Source organism: Aspergillus lucknowensis, assembly GCF_044049455.1.
Source record: "Aspergillus lucknowensis strain CBS 449.75 chromosome Unknown BJX67scaffold_19, whole genome shotgun sequence".
NCBI classification, from domain to species: domain Eukaryota; kingdom Fungi; phylum Ascomycota; class Eurotiomycetes; order Eurotiales; family Aspergillaceae; genus Aspergillus; species Aspergillus lucknowensis.
Genome location: NW_027263563.1, coordinates 77,868 through 98,976, shown reverse-complemented (window position 1 = coordinate 98,976; position 21,109 = coordinate 77,868). Strand labels below are relative to the sequence as shown.

At 51.8% G+C, this 21,109-nt stretch overlaps 6 protein-coding genes across 6 annotated transcripts; 2 read left to right on the top strand and 4 right to left on the bottom strand.

The window, feature by feature from the left end:
* Window positions 1–901: 901 nt before the first annotated feature.
* On the top strand, window positions 902–1,201 carry BJX67DRAFT_381014 (uncharacterized protein; the record flags this gene model as incomplete). Its single annotated transcript, XM_071032926.1, has 1 exon — window positions 902–1,201. The coding sequence occupies one exon, from the start codon at window positions 902–904 to the stop codon at window positions 1,199–1,201; it is 300 nt and encodes a 99-aa protein (XP_070886279.1).
* A 1,567-nt stretch (window positions 1,202–2,768) lies between these two features.
* BJX67DRAFT_82260 (uncharacterized protein) lies at window positions 2,769–4,031 on the bottom strand. The gene has a single exon (XM_071035509.1). The coding sequence runs from the start codon at window positions 3,667–3,669 to the stop codon at window positions 3,037–3,039; it is 633 nt and encodes a 210-aa protein (XP_070886278.1). The 5' UTR covers window positions 3,670–4,031; the 3' UTR covers window positions 2,769–3,036.
* Window positions 4,032–7,121: 3,090 nt separating this feature from the next.
* BJX67DRAFT_81692 (caspase family protein) lies at window positions 7,122–9,247 on the bottom strand. Its single transcript, XM_071035505.1, has 9 exons — window positions 9,041–9,247; window positions 8,847–8,989; window positions 8,417–8,782; window positions 8,325–8,369; window positions 8,200–8,275; window positions 8,059–8,155; window positions 7,794–8,014; window positions 7,573–7,742; window positions 7,122–7,527 (listed from the first exon to the last, which is right to left on the bottom strand). The coding sequence occupies exons 1-9, from the start codon at window positions 9,133–9,135 to the stop codon at window positions 7,502–7,504; spliced, it is 1,239 nt and encodes a 412-aa protein (XP_070886277.1). The 5' UTR covers window positions 9,136–9,247; the 3' UTR covers window positions 7,122–7,501.
* A 733-nt stretch (window positions 9,248–9,980) lies between these two features.
* On the bottom strand, window positions 9,981–11,944 carry BJX67DRAFT_81670 (NAD(P)/FAD-dependent oxidoreductase). Its single transcript, XM_071035504.1, has 6 exons — window positions 11,649–11,944; window positions 11,413–11,595; window positions 11,151–11,363; window positions 10,495–11,100; window positions 10,364–10,440; window positions 9,981–10,297 (listed from the first exon to the last, which is right to left on the bottom strand). Exons 1-6 carry the CDS (start codon window positions 11,847–11,849, stop codon window positions 10,132–10,134), a joined length of 1,446 nt encoding a protein of 481 aa, XP_070886276.1. The 5' UTR covers window positions 11,850–11,944; the 3' UTR covers window positions 9,981–10,131.
* Window positions 11,945–16,207: 4,263 nt separating this feature from the next.
* On the top strand, window positions 16,208–18,548 carry fbx15 (F-box domain protein). The gene is made up of 2 exons (XM_071035506.1): window positions 16,208–16,484; window positions 16,552–18,548. The coding sequence occupies exons 1-2, from the start codon at window positions 16,335–16,337 to the stop codon at window positions 18,352–18,354; spliced, it is 1,953 nt and encodes a 650-aa protein (XP_070886275.1). The 5' UTR covers window positions 16,208–16,334; the 3' UTR covers window positions 18,355–18,548.
* Window positions 18,549–20,217: 1,669 nt separating this feature from the next.
* Window positions 20,218–21,073, bottom strand: BJX67DRAFT_81661 (uncharacterized protein). Its single transcript, XM_071035503.1, has one exon. It carries the CDS (start codon window positions 20,981–20,983, stop codon window positions 20,438–20,440), a length of 546 nt encoding a protein of 181 aa, XP_070886274.1. The 5' UTR covers window positions 20,984–21,073; the 3' UTR covers window positions 20,218–20,437.
* Window positions 21,074–21,109: the final 36 nt, after the last annotated feature.

Below are 21,109 nucleotides of genomic sequence, written 5' to 3'. Positions count from 1 at the left end.
CACGTGGCATTTCCCCAGATGCGGCTCGGGGAGAGCCCGAGATTTCCCCGTTCCGGAAAGGCGCCTGGAAGAGCCGTTTTGGTGACACGCAAAGTCAGAGCTCTTGATCTCCTGGCGGTCCCGATTGCAGCATTGGCGGGATGAGGCCGAGCTGAGTTGATTCGAGGCCAAGTGTCCAGTGCGGATCACGACCGCGCCTTCGATCGAATCATCCCCGAAACACATCGCCATTTATCCGGGCGGCCTTTGAACTTGAACAAGTCGAAAGGGCACAAACAGCCTTCCAAAAATCGGAATCACATTCAAGTCAGGTGAAAGGAACGGCTGGGGCATCCGTTGGAGGAAAATCAGCACGTCGATCAGTGCAGCTTCAAGGCGCCGGAAGGATGAAGGATCCCTCATCTTGCAACAAGGGACGCAGGGGGCAACTTTCCTTCTTCAAGACCACCTTCAGATCGAGATCGATCTTCTCTCGTTCAGCGGCACCATCTTGTCTGTAACTGCCAGGATCACCCTGCATTATCTTGTCGCGTCACAACTTGGAGAAGGCTGTCTACTTGCCGAACATTGTACCGCGGCATACCCGAAGTGAGCTGGGCCCCACGTGGAACCCGTCTCGCTCTCATCTGGATCGGAGAATCTCTTTTTCTCTGCAACATCCACCCTCTGCCACTCTTCTCTTTCTTTGATTTCACTCTCGTCGCCCGTTCATCATCACCTTCCATCAGCCCTATACAGAGGAGGACTCCCACCACCTGCCTCCTCCAGACACAAGCCAAACCTCCTCCACAGGCTCCGAGTCCCCACCGGGGTCATCTTCTGTCCATCCTGCCGCCAACTACCCCCTCACTGAATCGAACATATCCTCCCTCTCTCAACATTTCTTCGAGCAACCGCCACGATGACAACAGCAACGAACCCCTCCGTCCCCCACACAAATAACCTCACCTCCCCCGCGCCAACTCAACTCCAAGCCCAAACCCAAGCCCAAACAGCCCAACAACCGCAAACCCAAGCCCCCCACGACGCAACACACTCACAAGCTATCGCAAACCACGCGCTCTATCCGCACCAAATATCCGGTGCCGGGGGTCCCGCTGCGACCGCCCCGTTTATACGAGACTTAAGTCTAGTCGCCGAGGCTGCGAAACGGGCGCAGATGGCTGTCGTTACGAGGGATCTGGAGGGTGTTACACTATAGATCTGCTACAGCAATGACCGTTTGAAAGGGTGTTTCGCGTGATAGATCATGATATATTCGGATCGATACACATACAGGACAAGACAGGGCATGTCCAGGCTTGCGTGTTGCAACACAGTGCGGGGTTGGGGATGATCTCCCCCCTTCCTTCCTTCTTTCGAGTTGATCTTTCGTGGGGGCGACTGGCGTGACTTTGGACTCTGGATACGGTGTGATCAGGTTTCTTCTTCTTTCTCTTCTCTTCTCTTCGATATAGCCGTCCTTTATGTTCATGTCTGCGGTGCTTTTCTCGATTCATTCGGATATTATACTTCTGGGAGCCCAGGTTGGCGTTTACACCATTTGATTTGATTCTTTTATCGTTTTCTTTTCTGCTGCGAAGGTCGACCACACTCTTACACACGGATATAGTCGTCTAGACGACAACTAATTGACTACGCTTCACCAGTTTTCATAACGCTCCAGGCTTGACGCAAACATTTGGTCCGACCTCGGAAAAAAGGAAAATAACAAAGTGGCCGTAACCCCGTGGCTAAAGGGACATATTCCCGTGTGTACCGAGCCTCGTTGTAAACTTCTCGCTGGATGGAGAATTCATTCAATCATCGAGGCCACCATGAACCTTATCCGCAAATTAGCCGGTCTGCCTGCCTTCTTCTGATCCCTTCCCGCAGGGCTATTAGCCGAGACGACTCCAAGCCCTGAGGAACACCTCCTCAGGAACAGAAATAAAAGGTCCCAACCTACCTCGGAAAAAGAAACGCCAGTTGCAAGACCTCAGGAGGTGCCAACACCGCCTGCAAATAGAATCCCGTTCCTCATTCGCCAAGGGACTCCAGGGCTGCACGACCTAACCTTATCTACGAACTATTTCACCTGATTTCTCGGAGATTGCCGATGTCACATCGCACCGTTATCGATTCCCGTCCTTGATAACGGCCTGCAAGGCGAGACTAGCAGGGTTTAACGAACTTATCTCAACTTGTGATGAGTCAGTGCGTCTAGAGGCTAACTCACCTTCGGAGCTCGCTCCGGAGATAAGTAGTCTCATATGATATCGATCGGTGATCTATCGGATCCCTGTTCCGGGCTCGATCGAGGCGATTACAAGCTACCCAACAATGAAGAGTGCATGGGGAGACTGGTTTCGAGGAGGCCGGGTGTGAAGGGATTTAGTCTGCTTTCCTGGGACTTGGAAATATCAGAATTCTGTGTCCGGGGTGGGGATGAAGGTGATTCCGTATTGTTTAATAGTTTTGATCAAGTGCTTTATTGTAGAAATATATGTATAACCAGGTAGTTTAACGAGAAGACAGAAAATGAATACAAATCCTCGCCGCAAGATGATGAAACTATGTATGCATGTACAAGTCATTAAGCGGCAACGTTAGCGCAGAAGGAAAGAGAAAGAATATTAAACAAATTCCCGACTAGGGAAACAGATAGAATGGCCCCGGGGGGAACGACAGACAGCATGCCAACGCCTTAAATGCAGTCTGAATTGTAAATGAATCCTGGACATGCTTGTAACAGGATAATGTTGCTGTGATGCTTTTCAATAATGTGGAAGATGGTAGGGAGCACGAGTAGAGGGAGGTTGGTATATGTGTTGGGAGCACTGGGAGTCGATTAAAGTGCGGTGGTTGGGTTATCGGTCGACGTGTCAGTTCGAGTTCTGCATGGAAAATTCGTGAAACACGCCAATATTGAATATCTGCAAGGGTGTCGACCACCCCTGCATTCATGCATGGAGCATAATTCTGGAGAAAAGAGAGCCGTTAGAATGGCGGGTCAGGGCCAGCCGCCGAGGCTGGGCCCCGATACTTTGTCGTTGGCTAAACATTGTTCGACGACCCGATCAGATTCGGCTGGGAGATGCTCGCGCTCCCTGCGCGGTACCTCGCCTTGCGTTGTGAGAAACTCAACACCGAAAGGCGTCGACTCAACCTCCTCAGCGGCCGCATGGGTCCATCTGGCATAGACGGCACAGGAGGCCTCTCGGCATCAGGGCTGTTGGCACTGGACCCAGAGCCGGAACTGTGAGCGCGGGAGGATCCCGATCCCGAGATCGAGTGCTCGCGACCCAGCGCAGGATTGGAGCCGTTGTCGAAGAAAAATGAGGAGAAGGTTGACTGACGCCGGGCTTGGATTGTCTCTGCTGTGCTTTGGCGCGGAAGGGGTTGTCGGAGTGCAAAGTCCTCTTGGATGTCGTCGAGCGCGCGAGAGAAACGGAGGAAGCGGCGGGGTCTTTCAGCGATGGAGGGCTCTCGTTCTTCGAGGCCGTAGACGTGCAGCGGGGTTGAGTCTGGTTCATCTTGGTTGAGGGGCGTTGAGTAGAAGCGAGGGTACTTGGGTGGTTCTCTGCGTCGTGGGATCGGTGGGAGCCAGGTGTAAGAGGCACTTTGATGAGGGCCGATGGGGCTGTCGATAGACGACTGAGAGGAATTTGAGGATGGCGGCAGCATCATGTCAGCTCCTTTTGTTTTCTTTTTTTCGCTCTTGCTCTTATTCAAGAAAAATGTTTGTTGTTCGTTGCTATTATAGATTCATAGACACGGTGTTTGTCGAGAAAGGTCACAGCGCAGCACCAACCAGATGGATGGGCAAAGTGCAATGGAATGGGTTTGCTTCGGGGGACACAAAATTTTATACCACAGAGGACCCATCGGACTGGGAAAATTTAAACGAATGAGAGGAAACGCAGCAAAAAAAAAACAGGACCAAGGAGAGGGTGTGGAACTGTCGGAAACGTGCAATCCCACATAGTATCCAGTTCCTCACAGACGGAGCAGCCTCAGAATCTCTGGTTCGCCTTGCATGAATCCAATATGGGCTCCTTTGCTGGGCTGCATGGGGAGAAAGGGAAATCGAAGCAGAGCATTTGCATGGCTGGCCAACACCCCGTTGCCTCTTCTCCCAGAGCTGCTGGTGGCGAGAAATCAATCAACCTGATGCAAAATTTGCCTCATGCCAGGTTTGATCCGACTGTCTCAGTTGAGATGCGACACTTGAGCCACCCCTCGAGCAGTCTGACTGTCTGAGCCAGGTTGAATGACGTGGCTGCTGTCGAATCCGCCAAGCCAAGCAACCCATATGCTCCGGAGTAACTTATACATAAAATCTGCTCGGGACTCTCACAAAGCACCTGTAGTCAAGTGAAGAGAACAGCGCTAGCGGCGCACGATCCAAAAGCATGGCCTTCGTATGGAGATTCGTAGCTGCTTCGGCAACAGACGAACCACGAGCGCAGCGCGCCGTGGAACCACAGCGGAACCAGCGGAGTCGGCGAGCCACAAATAATGAGTTATCCAAACAGAAAATGATGGAATCTCACCTCGTCCCCTCCTCAGAATGGAAGAGAGTCCTCCTCCGACAAACAACAATTCATTGATCTGACCTGCAAACGTTGAAGAACGGCCCTTGCCGGAGATCAATCTCACCCCTGCCAGGACGTCAGGATGTGCCAAAAAAAAGAAAATGGCAACCCTCACCCAGCCAACTGGTTTGCAGTGGCGGTTTCCATCTGTCGATTTAGCGCAGTGGGGACGGGAGTCAGGAAATCAGACCTGGCCTCTTTCGTGTTTAGTTACAGCCACTGTTCTTGCATGTTCCTGACGCTGTTGCCTGGCGCGTCTTGCTCGCAGCATCTCTCAGGTGAAACCGTCAGTTGGAATTCGCTCGCGGGACTTTTTTGTGTTTTGGAAACGCCCCCACTTGGCCGTGTCGTGCCATCTCCCACAAATATCTTCCTCATCGTCTCATTTCATCCCATCCCATCTCAACGAGAAGAAAAGTGGACTGGTGTGGGTGACTGTTGAGGAGGATGGCGTGTGCGTGTTGAAAATTGCGCTGTGATTGGCCTTCAGCTTCACTTTTCTTGGGTTAGGTGTGCCGAAAATAGAGAGGATTTCCATACTTCCAGCCATTCTCTGAACTTTGGGTGAGACAGGGGAAGATGCTCCAGAGACAACTTTAAGACTCCGAGAGAACAGAAAAAGGGTCGTTATTCAATAAGAATGATAGTCTGATCCGACTCCCTGTCTTAAGTCGGAGGATTCTGCTCAAGTGCTCCCCCATCTGTATGCCAGAGGTTCTTCCTTTCGAGTCTCGTCTCAGCTCAGAAGGGAAGACGACGTCACAACCCTTGCAAGCCTGTGCGGGCAACAGTTCAGCATATCAGTGGGAATCAGATTACTCTATCCTCCAGAGTAATAATCCGAACTTCGGGATTTTGAAGGTTGGAGATCGGTGTGCTTGAGCCACTCGGATCGATATGTGGTTCCCTTGGTTGACATCCGACATGTTCCATGGACTTTCCAAACCATATCCCCGACAGAGTTATTTCGAGAATGTTGTTCATGGACCAATAACGGATGAAGTCAACAAAACCAGAATAGATTGCTGCGTCAGTATATAATTTTATCGACATGCCGTGGAGTCGACCAGATTCCACTGTCATTTCCACGCCGTCTCTTACATCCAGCCGGAAGGTTTGGTTGCTGGAGCACTGCCGATGGTTTACCCAGAGGATCCCAGGCCAACCATGATTTGAAAAGATATCCAAAACTGCGAGGTCCAATACGCGCCAAAATCAGGCGCGGGGAGCATGTCTTTACCCCCCTGCAGAGCTCTGATGTTACTGTGTAGCCTAGCAAAGCTAATAATAAGCTATTAATGTCATAAATTGCTGCTAAGAACAAGAAGTTGAAGAAATCAAGGTAAAAAGTACCTATAATAGAAATGCTGACTACCTTACACCTGCAAAGAGGATAGGTGCCTAAATGGGTATCCAGAAATACAATGCTTAAGCAGTGATTGAATCGTGCGTTGAACACCCCGAGGAATGCCATCTATCGTAGACAGTATGAGTTTGTCAAATTCTTATTACCAAACGGCATTATGCCACCAGATCGCCCGGAATATAGAGCAACAGCTTTGCTGCTTGCGGCCCAGCGTGGCCATACTGAAATCGTCGAATGACTGCTAGCAGGACTACTAGAGTTGACTAAGTGGCATGTATCAAACGCCGCAGCAAGTTGTTCGGTACCGGCAGTACCCCTCCCTCTTAACAGGGGTGCCGATATTAACGCCACTGGTACTTACGGCCGCACATCACTCCATGCGGCAGTTGAGAACAATCATCCAGAGGTTGTGAATCTCCTTCTGATATCCGGAGCAGATACGGAAGCGGGTGACCGTGAGGTGCCACAACCCTTACTTTCTACAATTCGGTTAAACCACGTCAAATTCGTCAGCCTCCTTCTAGAGTACGCGGAAAGACGGATCCCCAACCTGCTAGCTGAAGAAGTGCTTTATTTTGGGCGATTGAGTGGGGGAAGCCTCATTCGATACCCGAGCTTCTTCAGTATCGCGCCAATCTGGAAGCAGAAGATGTGCATGGCACGAGGCCATTTCACAAGGCCGCTCAACCTGGAAGTGTTGCCGCACTCGAAGCTCTGCTTGCTGCTGGCGCGCGACAGACGCAGCATGAAGGACTGCATTGCATTATGCAGCGCTTGGCAGGAACACTGATGCAACATCAGCGCTAATTAGCTGGAGTTTGGATGTGAACACGCAGGATTTTAGAGGCCAAACCCCAGCCCATCTAGCCGGACGCCTGTCTCTAGTCTACGGTGTGTTAGTCCAACACGGGGCATACGTTGCGGTCAAGGATAATGAAGCACTAAGTGCAGCAGCTGATGTCTGTCCAGTACCGTCTGAGCAGGCCAGACATATATATTAAGACGCGCTGCGGGGATATTTCACCACCGGACGAGAGAAAGATTGTATCGGGATTTCCAGAAGAATTGGCCGCTAAGCAGCAAGCCACGGCCAGAGAGTCATTACACAATTGGCGTGGAGATCATCCCATTACACAGCTCGAAGATCAATACCCGAGAACGAAGGAGACGACAGAATGATCAAACTTCCCAAGCCCTAGTAGCTCCTTCATCACTCCCCAGCCCATGTTTATTGTCTTCAATGCAGTGGCAGAGGAAGTGAATGTTCCATTGTGCCCTATGCAACTTCTATTCGTCAACCTTGAGGATGCTTGTAGTAAATCATGACCCTAGTAAATAGGGATTTCCAGCCGAGTCCGTTGTTTATGGGATCGTGATTCTTATATTCGGAGTCGTCGAAGTGACAACCCAAGACCGTTGTGGCATGCTTGATGTTGCTTAGGGTTTCCAGATAGTTAAGAACAAGAACTCGAAGGTCAAACGGAGCCTGGAGCCAAAGGGGGCCTAAGAATTGGTCCAGGTTCTGTTCTTCGCTTTTGACTAAACCAACCAGGTAACTTCACATCACAAATAGCAAATTGGTATCTGAAACTGTTAGCAACGGGCGTTTAACAGTCAAGGCATACTCACCTAGAGGATGACTACAACTTAGCTGGGGCTTCTGGGTATATTTCCCCTCCAACTCGGCTCGAATTAGATTCAGCAACTGCACATAGCTGAGGTGAGGATGCTGTTCCAAGACTTTGATAAACGCCCAGCTTAAGGCACCTCGCGCTTCCCCGTCTTGGAATGTGTCCGCTCTGCGATGTGTTAAACTTGCGACTTCCGATAGTATGGCAGGGGCTACATACGATGTCTGGGAGTCCTTTGATCCCGAGAACATTACTACGTCTGCGGGCGATGTTTTAGTCCTCATTGTGCGCTGACGTGCGGAATCCCCGATCGCCGCTTTCTTAAAGAACCCGATTGCTGTCTGAGCCATTCCACTCAGGTCTCCCCTGCCGTATGAAGTTATGGCAGAGAAAAGATCAGATGCGGCCTCTTTGGCGAGATTCGGCTCTTTAAGCATACCCTGCGGCTGTTAGAAGATTTCTAGTCACAGACCAGTGAACGAACCTGTGTTGAGTAGACGTATGGAAGATCTAACGCGGTTCCCGAATGGCAGGAGTCAAATATCGCCGTTAGTCGCACACCAGGCTGTAGCGGACGAACCCTGGAGAAGTCAGTAATCAAGACAACAGAGGACAATTTCCTTACATGATATCGTGCATCTCGTCGTCCACGATGTGTCCGACGGTACGGTAGTCCACTGGATATATCACATCATCAAAGCCTAGGGCACGTCAACGCGTCGCTCTCAATTCTTACGGAATCAGGCTCACCGTCATCTTCATCACCGTCAAGATCGGGCGTACGTCCACCGTGACCTGGATTTTGTTATCAATGTACTTAGTAGAGAATCCTGTGTTCATACCGGAAAAGTGGATGAAGAGGGAGTCGTTTGGTTGAGCACCATGGACTAACCATTGCATGGCTCTACATATATTGGCCTTCGTGGGTATGCTCTTTGGGTTTTTCTGATCATCCGTGAGGATCACCATATCCTCTCGGCGGTACCCTTGTCGCTCGTGGAGAAAAGTCGACACATTGGTTACATCGTTGATACACCCCTGGAGCTGGTTCGGCTGCCCAAAGTAGTTTATCCCAATTAAAAGCGCCTTCCGTCGACCTGTGCAAGCGGAATATTGAAACTGGTAGTTGGATGGAGCTCCGTGGCCGAAATGCTGTGCGCCCGTCGGTGGGCGGGGAGGAAGACCGGGGGCCCACGTGGGCGGAGTGCCTGTTTCTGCGGTCAGTACATAGTGTATAGCCAGGTAACAAGAATGAACGGTTTTTTTTCTTACTTGGATAGGACCTCACATTGGATGAGGGCGGCCGAGGAGGAAGGGGTGGAGTGCCATACGGGGAGGGTGCCGAGTATCGAGGGTCGCGGAACTCTTGCGGGGGGTAAGGCTGAGGCGATGGATAGGCATGAGGCGGATACGGGCTTCAGACAGAATCAATATTTTGAAGTGAGCAAAAGATGGGGTGACTGTACCTGTATGACTGCGGGGGAGGCGGCCAGTGTTGAGGCTGAGGCCCGTTCCAACTCGACGGACGAGGCGGCGGGGGAGGAGGATGGTGGTAGTACATCAATTCTCTGTCAATGACTGCAGGAGGGATGAAATCAATTCAAATCCACAATTTATCGCGAAGAAGAGGAACCAGTTCGTCAACGTGCAGAAGCCGGGACCCGTGATGGTGTTTGTTGATATGTGGAGACCAAACAGCTCTGCTCACCCGCGGCAGACAAACTACGACAAGCGTCAAGGGATTCGGGCACCGTCCGTCGCATCAAGAACAGACCAGAAGATAGGATGAGGAGGAATCTGTCGGAGAGTTCTCTCCATCAGGGATTTGAGAACGTTAAAGGAGGCCGTTGGCTGGGTGTCCTGGAAGCGAGACAGGGCTGGCTGATGCCTCCAGAGATCGCAGTGGGATTCGTCCAGCGACGCAACGGGCGGGGCTTTCACCCGTTCTTTTGGTCCCAGGCCCCATCCGTAGGGCAGACAAAACACATGGCACTGGAGGCCGTGGTTCATCTCCGGCTCTTTTCCGAGGGTTTTAGTCTTGGTTTATTTGGGCGTGGAGGCAGCAACATATTCTCGGGACAATCGGCAAGTCAAGGGTCAATTCGGAGCAACTTTGATGACGAATGTACCTCCCAGCCGCTGGGCACAGGGCGTTGGCGTGATTCATGCTGGCTGTTGCTGGTCGAAAATTCATTTGGTCAAATGAGTGATGCGTCGGAGAGTTCAGGAAGGCGAGCAAGCTTCTCGATCAGGTAACCAGTACCATCACCATGGACTCGTGGACACGCTGGAGTTATGTCCTTACCCAATGACGTCACATCTCATCCACTCCTATTTCTACAGTTCCCATGAACTCCGCCTGGGCATCGTCTTCCATTCCCTATTGCGATCCCACGCAGGATCCAGGCCATGTACTTGGTGCGCATAGATGTTAGGATATGGAAAGTCATTGATGGCAACGTAGATGACTCCCAAGTCATGCCAGTACGAGACGGGCCTATGTCTGAACGCCAGGGTTCGACTCGGGTAATGCAATCATAGGCACTTTCAGGATATCTCATAGCTGACCATGAGCTGCATTATCTTGACTGCGAAGCTTCTTCAACCGATCGATCCGTGCCGTCGTAATCTGGTAGACTTCAGGCAGCTGAGTGTCTGCCCAGGAACACCCATCCATTAACTTGACTAATCCCGGTGCCGCAGTGAATATGCGTGCCATCCCGCTATATTCCGAAAAGCAAGGTGGTCAGCTTAGCAATGAGTTGCGGGAATGGCTTGCGAGAACTCACTGTCCCTGATGACCGGCGCAAACCCACTGGCCTGGAAGCCCAGGCAATTGCCCAATGAATGGCACACCGTCCGCGCTCTAGTCGGTAGTGAGCCCTATTTCAGAAACAAAGCAGATCAAGTGATGCCCTACCAAAGCAATAATGCCACTCCAGCTGTGGTTGTTAAACTTAGCCTTCCATCCAATTATTTCTGACTCCGCAAAGTTCTTGACAGCATCCGTCACAGACTTGAAGCCCTCCAAACTATCATCTGTGCTTCGTTCCGGATGCTCTTGTAACCATTCCTCGAACTCTTGCTGGCCGGCATTCCTGCCGCCGAAGAGAATCGAGCCCTCCGTACTACTTCGAGGATTGATGCTGACGACGCTTCCTTCCGGTATGAGAACACCATATGAATATTCGAGGCCCTTGGATCCCTCAAACGCAACCGGTGGGATTATTTGGTTACACATGTGAGGCGAAGGGGTAATAAGCCCGCGTAAAGACGGCTCGAGGGCAGCGCTATACGCATTCGTAGCATGGACGACTTGCGAGCATTCAATTTCACCACGTTCACTTCTTACCAACCAGTTTTCTGGAGATTTCGACGACCGGGTGACATGTGTGACTTTCGTGCGTGTTTGGAGGTTGACGCCTTTCCTCAGGTTATTGCGCATGATCTGTGCTGTGAGCTTCCATGGGTGTAGAGTAGACGCAGGCCAGGCATAACACGCTTGCGCGTCTTTGATTCGGGATATCTATACGCCCGTTAGGTACGGCATACAGGGGCTTGAAATAATCGCCAGACCTCTGCAGCTTTAGCTGGATTGTACGTGACCTTAACATGGTCAACCCTCCCACCCGCCGCCTTGAAACTCTCGAAAGTGTTCCTCGCGATGCTCGCAATTCCCGGAGTTACTGGAACATCAAACGTGTCGCCTACCCAAAGATCACAGTCAATGTTGTGCTCGCGCACGTATTTCACTAAGGCAGACCACGTCTGCTTCTCGTTTTCCAATATCTGTGTCGTCGAGTAAGCAACTTCGATCCACAAACAACGCTCCACGCACCTTGAGAGCCTGTTCAGTCCCGAAAGCTTCCGCGTATTTGGTGAAGCCGCGCCACTGATCAGGCTTACAGTGGCCTGCATTTCGGCCAGTAGCACCTGAGCAGAACTCACGAGCTTCGAGAACTACCACGCTCTTTTCAGGCCATCTTTCTTTGTAGTGGTACGCGATTAAGGTCCCGGTCATCTGTGGAGTTTAGCCGATCCCCTCCTGGGTTTATACTCGTTTCGGGTACTCACACCGGAACCGATGATTACGACGTCCGCTGACGAGGGTAACTCGGGAGTCGTCCGATAGTTGAGGAGAGGATCTCCCTGGACGCCCTGAAGCCAGTATGAAAGCGAGTAGTGCCCTTCCTTTGGGAAACCATGGCGATCGTGTGTGCTGATGGTCGATGGGGATTCCTCGAAATCCGGGACGGTTGTTGGTCCTGGAGACATCGTTAAAGTCGTGGTGATCGTGAAGTGAGCTGTACCTCCGTGGATTTCACAATGGGTTGGAGCATTTATCCCCAAGGCCTGTCATGACAGAGGCCTTGTGGAGCACTTTGGAGAACGCCCCCCGCGCCCCACCACGGTGTCACCCATGAAAGCAATGTCAATGACTTCAAAGAGAACTCTTCGCGTCCATAATGTTAAATCCAATCCATGCTCGCGGTGGCTGGCACAAGCAAGGATCTGCTCATCCGCGGGCTGTGTCGATGGAAATCCCCAAGCTTTCCAACGTTCCGATTTCCTCAAGAGCCTCAAGCTTTAAGCCATGGAAATGCTCTCGAAGCGAAGTGAAGTGCTATCCCCAGAGACGCCTCAGCTCCTTCTCGAATGCTTGCATTCCCAAAGTTGTTACCCTTCGACTCTTCTTACAGTCGAAGGCCAACTCGTCACCCAGGTGACAACAGTGTGATACCTCGGCGGACACGGACAGTTGGGAGCTGGCCTTCTGGTGACTACACCGGCCTCTCATTTTCCCACCGACTACTCGGCGTCCATGCCATCGCAACCGCAGCACTTGTCGGACCCGATAATTAGAATAGCAAAACATGACGCCAATCCCCTATGTGAACGTTCTTGCCCCGAGCATCTACAAAGTTCCCTGTCCCACGTCATCAAGAGCTTGCTCCCCGGCAGGCAGACGAGAGGATGAAATCTTGCCCATTGGGTTGGTCGTTGAAGATGCCAATGACAGGTAAAGTGTCGCCGAGGAACACAATGCCCATGGGCAGTTTCTGACCTGCTTTCACGAGCCTGTTGCGATCCTCTTCCCGTATTCTCCACCCTCCGAAAATTGAGACTTTCAGCCACATGGACTCTCAACCTCTAACTCATCCAATCATCTACAGGCTGATAACAACCCAGCCCGCGGAGGGCTGAGCAGCTTCCCCTCCAGAAAAAGCGACAAGGCTGTCTTTGTAACTCATCCCACTAGCCCCTCGATCGAGAAAGGATTTCTCAGAGTCTGAGGCACAGACAGCCAAAGCGAGATTGAACACGAGATTGAACACAAGATTTCCCAAGCCAAAGTCCATCGTTGATAGCCAGGAGCAGAAACTTCGGATACCAAGGCGCCTTGTCCCGCTCTTTGTTTCCGACTCCCCCACCACGATGGTGTGATTGCGACACTGCAAGAAGCAAGGCAATTATGCTCGAAAGGCTGGCACAAGCCGATCAGATCATATCAGATCAGATAGAAAGATATGGACCCGGAAACAGCGGCAGCAGCGGCAGAGATAGTGCAGGCACCGCAAACCGCCTTCAAGCCCTGAATCTACCACGGTGCTAGAATGCAAGTCCTTATTGGTGACACCAGCACAGACAATAGCAGAAACAGCCACAACGACAACGACAACAACAGATTCTTTTTCATGCGGTCCATGATTCAATTATCATGCAGCGGGTGAAGAAATCGACCTCGCTTTTTCGGTTCTGCGAAGTCAAGGCAATTAAGATGAATACCAGGAGGGGGCGGACCTTCAGGAATGTCTGTCTGCAGTATGCCAGGCCGGCTTTTGAAAATGTTGTTCCACATACGTGTGCGACTTCGTATCACTATCGCATCCCCCACACAATTCGAACAACTCGGTACAGATGGCTAACAAAAGCAGGTTGAAAACAACATTATCTACTGCACAACGTGCACAGCCTACCACACACCAACAAGCATAGTCAACAATACAATCCGGTGTTCCACCCGGCGCCTGCTCGGCCGGGTTACACTCTCCACAAACGTGGCCCAGTGCCTGCTGCCGCAGTGTCTTGAACCAGGAACGACAAGGTTTGACCTTGCCCGGACATACCGCGTGCTGGGGCAGTGTTTTAGCATGTTCACGGTCCCGCGACCCCGGCGCCGCCGGCAAAACTTAACATGCTTCGGGGCAGCTTGCTTGTGGGGCTTCCGTATCAGGGCGAAGGGGAAAGAGGGTGCCAGGGGCTTCGTTGGGCAACTTTTCTTTAACATTTTGGATCAACCGCAGAGTCTCGTAAGCTCCGGGCCGAATGCGGCGGGGAATGCGGCGGCTGGGGCGGGGCTCGTGGGCGCTGGGGTTGCAGTAGGATGAGGGACTGCGTCGTTATTGCTCGGATGATAGTATTGTTGTACGTCGACGCAGTCATAGTTTCCACGGATGATTTGCCCAGCAGGGTTGATCGGCAATTCGCGATGATGGACCCGGATAGCCCTCTGATTGAGGCTCTTAACAACATGTTGAGCAATTCCGAGTGAACCGACTGGATAATGCAGCGTATGCCTTGTTCCGTTAATACAGCGTCCCCGATAATTTTTATATCCTCTTCCGGTCACATGCTTATGTGGTCACGAGACACTGCAGGTGAGTTTGTGGCCTATCCAGCTCAGGAAGTCTTCTAGAAACCTTCTCGAAGTTCAAGAACAGTTCGCTGATCGTCGGCGCCTCGTGAAGATGTGAATTACAGTCGGCGAAATAATTCCAAATACCAAGTGGGATGATGGGGGCGACTCGGACACCAAAGCTGACGAGGAAGTGATTAGGTACGGCGACCACGGTGTCTTGAAAGGACGCCTATTATCGGAGCTCCGACATCAAGGATCCAATTAATCGCATTGCTCAACGGTCTGTCCGGCATTGCTGCCAAGTGGGACATTGGCAAGGCTGCTAGCAGACAACCTCGCTCCACCCTTCTGGCTTCTCCCAGGGAATTGAGGTGATTTGCGGGGATTCACCTCGCATCCAGCTTGGAGTGCTATCTACGCTGTTTCACTATTTGCATGAGCTCTTTTGTTGGCCAGGCTTGTCGCTCGGAGACGGGGCCGGACAGCAAACAAAGAGAGCCTTGTCGTGGCACAGCTCGCCAACAAGCCATGTAGGAGGGGCAAGGATGCACAGGTTCGGGTCTGCAGCGAGCCATGCAGAGCAACTCTTTGCGCATGTTCAACTGTTGTGAGTACCTTTTTTTACTCATTTCTTTCTGCCCGGGGAGCCATCCATTGGCACGTGTGTCACGCAGATGAGCCTGAGAGTATCATGATTCGAGTTTTCCCGGCTGGTGAGGAGCCGTCTTATCTTGGTCGAGAAAGGAATGGAAGATAGGTATCCCCAGCCCGGTCGCGCATCTTGGATTGATGGAGAGAACCAGGGACCCGAGCTTACATGGACGTGTGATGAGGACCGCGAGAAAGCACGGAACTTTTCTCACGGCGGGCGAAAGAAGACGACAAAGCTCGGACAAGCCATAGCACAGAGAAAGCGCGTCCTAGTGGAGAGAAAGAGACTGCAGTTTCAGGGTTGTTTGGTCGTATTTGTTCGTACGTTTGTCAAGTCATGGAATGGGATCCTCAGCCTCGCCAATGCACTTCCTCGTGAGCTTATTGAACCAGGTTCGGATGGTGGCTCGTGGCCCGCCCGAAATCACACGACCATTGAGGCCGCCCATCAGCGTCAACCATGATCGCAAAGCGATGGAGTGGAGCTTTTGCTGTGTGGAGAAAAATCAATGGAGAAGAGTTTTGTGGCTGGTCCTCTCCAAGGGCTCAAATGCAATCAGTAAGGGTTCTTGTGGTGTGATCCAAACTTGACGAAGAAAAGCAAATACGAGATGACCCACAACGCACCTTTAAATGCCGACAGAGGGGCAGATCGTTGCGGCAAGACACTGCTTTGCCACAAGGGCAGCAGACTGACGATGAAGTCGAGAACCAACTTCTCATGTGAGAATCAATTGCCACGCTGGTGCCTGAGAAGAGCCACCTGCTTTTGTACAGTCAGCTTGAGATGAGGTCCTTGGCGCCAAATTGCTGGGGCGAAAGGATGGACTCCCGTCCGGACTGTTTTGGGAAGAAATAGGAGTTTGCGGCTCAAACGGCGAATGTGAATGGGCGGATGGAAACAAAAAAGAAATTGGTCGGACATCGGGATCAATTATGAAAGGATGGTGGGACTGAACAAGACGGCAGGCGACTCAGGAGAGAAAGCAGAGGCAACGAAGAGCCTCACGGGCAGCCTTGTTGGGAAACTGAACGGGGCCTTCCCGCCACGCCTCAAGTTTTCTTGTTCCACTTTTCCCCCTAGCCTGAAGCAATCCAGATCATCGTCTTCCGACATTAAATTTTCCCCACCGGAGTCTCGTATGGAAACTATGCGGCTCAACTTTGGAATCTCACAAGTACTAAAGGATGCATTGGTGCAGAGGTCCTGTTGAGGAACATGTCCCTTAGGCCCTCCCTTCAACCCCCACCATCTCCCTCCCCCTGCACAGCATTCACCACAGTCGCTGTTCATATTCACGAACTCACGTCCCCACTATGACCTAATTTGGGCTGTCTTTCTCTTCTGGTGTTGCTACTCCCAATCCGATTCTCAGAGATCCGATGTCGAAGACCACTCCTACACTGCATCGGTCCGTCTCTACCCTCGCTCGCTGGCCACCCGTCCGCTATTCTGGTCATAGGAGAAAATGACCAAGAATTTGGACTCCATCCCATACGATGTCTTCTATCAGGTGGCCTCGAAACTTGATTGCCACGATTACATCCATCTCAGTCGCGTCAATCGATCCCTCAACGCTGCGACGAAAAGCGACTCGATCGCTCGGAACACGGTTAAGGTTAGCTTCCAATCCTTCCGCGCTTGCCTAGGCTATGAAATGGAAACTGACCCTAGCCCACTTCCAGGGCGATCTCCTACACACCAAAGAAGGAAAGGAGGCCGATCAGGCCAAGGCAGGCTACCGCAAGGCAATCGGGCGTCTGTACGACATCAAAGAGTCCTTTGCAACGGCTCAACCTTATTCGGCGTCGGTTCTCGGCTATGGAAGCGCCTTTCTCTTTACCGGAGGCTCGTTGTGTTACATATACAACGATGAAATCCGGGCCCTCAATGTGCGAGGCGCAAGTCGTGTCGAGCAAGTCCTGAACCTTCCCAATGTGTTGCGTCGTGCAATTCCGGGCTGCAACCCAGAGAACGGCATGGCTCGTGTCTCACTCATGAACTACAACGAAGGAGTAGTGGCCTTCCTGGTTGAGATTGACGACAGGCGTGAGGCGTGGCTTCTGGCGGTCGACCTCAAGCGCCGGCCTAGTTACGGGAAGAGCGGGCGGCTGAGGCTCAGAGTGCAACTAGAATCTACAGAACGACTCTTTGTACGGCATAATGGGTCTTACCTGTATTACGGAACGCATTCTGCAGTTGGGACCCACGGGCACACCCAGTGGGAGGTCAATTGTGCGGATTTGAAGACCATGAAGACTCAGAGCGAAAACATGATCGTCTTAGACAAATTCGCGGGCTATGAAATCGGTCAGACCGTGTGCTTTGAGGTCTATCAAAACCATCTCTACGCTATTTCAACACTGGTCGACTTTGAGGAAGAAGAAATCGATTGGACGTCATACTACGTTTGGATATGCTTGGACCCCAGACTCCAGATACCGAAAGAAGGTGTCAAACCGCATCGCACCTGGCGTCGACAACATCGTGAGGGCCCAATCAACGACACTTGGTCTGACCTCTCGCTCAGACAAGACGAATCATCCGGACAGCTTATGATCCTTGAGTGTCGCAGGGAATGGCGTGACGGAGGGAGCGAGAATTGCCGAACATACTACATTCAGCCCCTCCCAGCACCAGCAGACGTTGACAAGCAACAGCCGCCCTCAGATTACTATCAAATGCCCGCTCTACCTGATGAGCCTTTAGCCAAATTGTTGGATTCGTCCAACAAGCCTAATTATGAACGTCCACTGAAGCGGCTTCGCAGGCACTATCACCAGGAGTATGAGGGAAGCATCGAACCCAAGCCCAGACGCGACTTTATCCTCGCAAAGACCAAGTTCCGCACGTACAACCTCTCCGCATCCAGTTATCTTGACCTTGTGAACGACCCACTTCCGAGCGGCGGTGGACGCGGCGGTGATCTTGTTCCCCGTGATCGAGTACGGCTACGCATGGTGTCAAGGAAGCGAAAATGCCCCATCGATGAGGAAAGTGGGCTCCTATTTACACCTGAGCTCAGCGAAGCAGACGGACGTCCCGTTGAAAACAGTGAAGAGCGCTTTACTTCCCGCGGTGTGCACCTGTGGCCTCCAGACGACGCTCCTCAAGAGCTGAATCACCTCCTCTGTCCTTCCAAAAGAACTGGGCAAGTCCAAGCCACTGCCGACGAACGATCAATCGTGTATTCAGTAAACAAGGATGGCCTGCAACCTGGCGACCAGGCAATAATTTTCATCAACTTTGACCCTTGTCTGCGGCTCCCGGGACATCCGCGCTTGAATCTGGGCAGCCGGCTAGGGGAGCCGGAGAAGACTGAGACTGCCGTCGGCATTGAAAGACCTCATGTGGGAGACGTTGGACAACAAGAGCGGGCAGCGATGCACACAACCGTTGCAGACAAACGGGCGAACCAAAACGTGCCAGCTGTCAGAGAAGAGCGTGCCATGTACCTCGACATTGGTCAGGGCTTCTGGTTCCGGTGACACTCACCAAAAAACCTGAGGAAGTGGTGATCAGGAGGAGGATTGGGAGAGGCACAGCCACACGTAAGAAGGCAGCAATGTTGAGAAGACGTACCTAGTGGACAGCATAAACTTAATGAAAACAGGAAAACGCACGTTCCAGTGAACCAATTGAATTAAACCTCAGCGCAAAATGCCTCTCAACTCGTCGGATACGAGCCCGCCTTTAACGGGGATAGTCGGCATGATTCGACCTTTCGACTCAGCCTCGTCAAGGATGACCCCCGACACAGACCAAGAGCAAGACAAACGCGGTACGATTCACTTGGTTGCATTATTTTGGAATTCTTCAGGATCATCTCCATGTTGTCGGATCCACTTTGGGCCGTTGCGCTGTTCTTGATGAAGATTATGAATGTTTTTCTTTCAAACATTCTGCATCTCTTGCCCAAACCTGCAGTAGCAGGGCCAAAGGGCAAAATAATGGAGAAGACCATCGTGCCCTCCTCTGTCTTGCAACTCTTGAACATGCCACTGCAACTGCCACAGGGTGCTTCCTCTCAGCGTGGCGATATGACGCCACCCACGCATGACAGGAAATCTGCTGAGATGCGCTGGCTCTTTCCGGCGTCTTTCCAACATATCGGGTGCTCCATCTGAACATCTCTGAATTGAGCATGGATGGCTCTCGCGCCATCCCTTGTCCCCCCGCTTCGCGGATTATTACAGAGTCAGCAGATCCCATGGGATGACTGCTCATTACTCCATCAAGCTGATGAGGGGTTGAGAGTCGAGCGGCAGTTCAAGACCGTGTACCGGTGTTTCTTGTATCAGAACACAGTCATCAATGCTTTCTTTCTCTCGTCAGCAGAAACATGGCGACGAGCATCCCATTGAGAGACTTTCAATGGCCCCCCGACACAGGCCGTTTCCTTCGGTCCAGACTCCGCCCATCTTTGCCAGAAGCCATGAGATACGAGTCCGATCGCGAAAGGGGAGGCCGTTCTGGCCTCGTCATGAAGAGTGAGGCTGACGCTGTTGCGATGCGCCGTGATTGGACAATTGGCGAATCGATGATCCTCTGCTGGTCCTCGAAAATCCTGGACCATCGCCGCTTCACCGCTGAATTGGGCGGGCTTGCAAAGATTGAACCTTTCAGCAACAGCCAGACAGGATTGGCTGGTTCTTGACTCTGCCGTCTTTCAGTTACAGATCCCCTGCAACCCTCAGACTTCCTGGAAACAGGGCGGTTGAAGCCGAACTCTGAGGTGTCCAAGAGGAGTGGAAACCAGACACAGGATCACCGGAATCCGTGATCTCAGACAGTTTGAATGTCTTCAATAACGCGTGGTGCTTGCAATGCACGCTCGGAGTTTCTCGATGAACACCCATCTTTTGGACTATGTGATTGCAATGCTACCCATCTGAGGGCTCTACCCAGAATTTGTTCTTCTTCGCCTCCTTTCGATCCCCATCACATGGCGGAAGAGGAATCCAGGGTTGTGACACGCGGGTGTACTCCAGGCCTTCCTGATAAAACAGCCGCCGTTTCAATCCCAGACGATGTGTACGATGCGACAATAATAGATTCGCAGTCATATCAAAGAAGGCAGGCATTCATGGCCACAAGCCAGGAGGGAATGACTTTTGTCACCGAGCACTAACCCATGAATCATCTCGCCCACTCATCCTCCAGCGGATGGAGGATTCGTGCTGTCCCGACCATACGTCCTGTCTCCGTTTTTCTCCCGTTGTCTCCAGTGCGAAGAAAGCGCTCACATCTCTGAGTTCCCCATCGCTTCTTCTCATTATTCTGATCAGGAATCTACGCCGCCTCTGGACAGGGTCGTGGCTTCCTCACCTTGAGTGTAAGTACTCCTTAGCCTGGAAGGAAAGAGCGACCAGCAGTTCTAAACTCTACCAGCCGCGCCTACCGTATTGAATCAATCCATGGGTCACGCTTGCCTCTTGCGTTATTTCTCCCCGAAATAAAGAAACCACCTCGTCGAGCCCTGGAGCTGGGGGTCTTGCTCACCGTAGCACCTGGTGGGGAGGCGCGCGCGCTCTCTACCCCTGTCGCACCTTCCTCGTCTTGTATCTACGGCTACCCGCCAGTCGAGGAAGGAGCGAAGAGCTGCCCAGGTGTTTTCGTTAAGTCCCCGAACAAGAGCAATCTCAGCAGCTCATTGTGAAAGACGATGCATTGATACAATGTATCCTGAATGCTCTCTTGGGAAGCTTGGAATGGAAGGAGTAAATAGAGCTTGAAAGAGGTGGTCAGTCTATGCAGCTGATCCAGTGCGACTAGTATCTGAAAGACCTCTCTTAGCTGTTCTAACCCCAACATGTGAGATAGCGGTACAAAGATTAAGCTACACAAATGAAGTCGAGGTATGGTAATATTTAGCCTCAGATGACTAGCACTTGCGCTTTCGTCGAGGGGTCTTTCTGGCATCTGAATCTGATAGAGCAGCATCGTGGGATTCTCTTCTTGCTCTCGTTTGGTTACCTTGAATAGAAACACGGCATAGATTATCCCCAGTCGAGCTCCTATATCCCAGTACAGGATGCAATGTCCGTGACATTCAGGTCCTGCGAAGCTGAGTTTCTTGACTACATCCGAGTAACGGCATGCCCACAGAGAAGGCATTGCTAAGTAAGGGCATATGGATCGCTCCTGAAGACAAGAGCACACGCGGAGAACCTCACTGTCCCTCTTGCAGCCATCAGACTGGTTGTGCGGGACGTTGCTGAGGAGTTCCGCGGGCTGCACAGC

Excerpts from the sequence above, each read along its gene's own strand:
- BJX67DRAFT_82260 (XM_071035509.1), bottom strand. The coding sequence starts at position 3,669 with ATGATGCTGCCGCCATCCTCAAATTCCTCTCAGTCGTCTATCGACAGC.
- BJX67DRAFT_81692 (XM_071035505.1), bottom strand. The coding sequence starts at position 9,135 with ATGTACTACCACCATCCTCCTCCCCCGCCGCCTCGTCCGTCGAGTTGG. Across the intron at positions 8,990-9,040 it reads CCTCCCCCGCAGTCATACAG|CCCGTATCCGCCTCATGCCT; the intron begins GTACAGTCACCC and ends TTCTGTCTGAAG. Across the intron at positions 7,743-7,793 it reads TCAAAGGACTCCCAGACATC|AGCGGACACATTCCAAGACG; the intron begins GTATGTAGCCCC and ends AACACATCGCAG.
- BJX67DRAFT_81670 (XM_071035504.1), bottom strand. The coding sequence starts at position 11,849 with ATGTCTCCAGGACCAACAACCGTCCCGGATTTCGAGGAATCCCCATCG. Across the intron at positions 11,364-11,412 it reads GGACTGAACAGGCTCTCAAG|ATATTGGAAAACGAGAAGCA; the intron begins GTGCGTGGAGCG and ends TCGACGACACAG. Across the intron at positions 11,101-11,150 it reads ATCCAGCTAAAGCTGCAGAG|ATATCCCGAATCAAAGACGC; the intron begins GTCTGGCGATTA and ends ACGGGCGTATAG.
- fbx15 (XM_071035506.1), top strand. The coding sequence starts at position 16,335 with ATGACCAAGAATTTGGACTCCATCCCATACGATGTCTTCTATCAGGTG. Across the intron at positions 16,485-16,551 it reads TCGCTCGGAACACGGTTAAG|GGCGATCTCCTACACACCAA; the intron begins GTTAGCTTCCAA and ends GCCCACTTCCAG.
- BJX67DRAFT_81661 (XM_071035503.1), bottom strand. The coding sequence starts at position 20,983 with ATGCCTTCTCTGTGGGCATGCCGTTACTCGGATGTAGTCAAGAAACTC.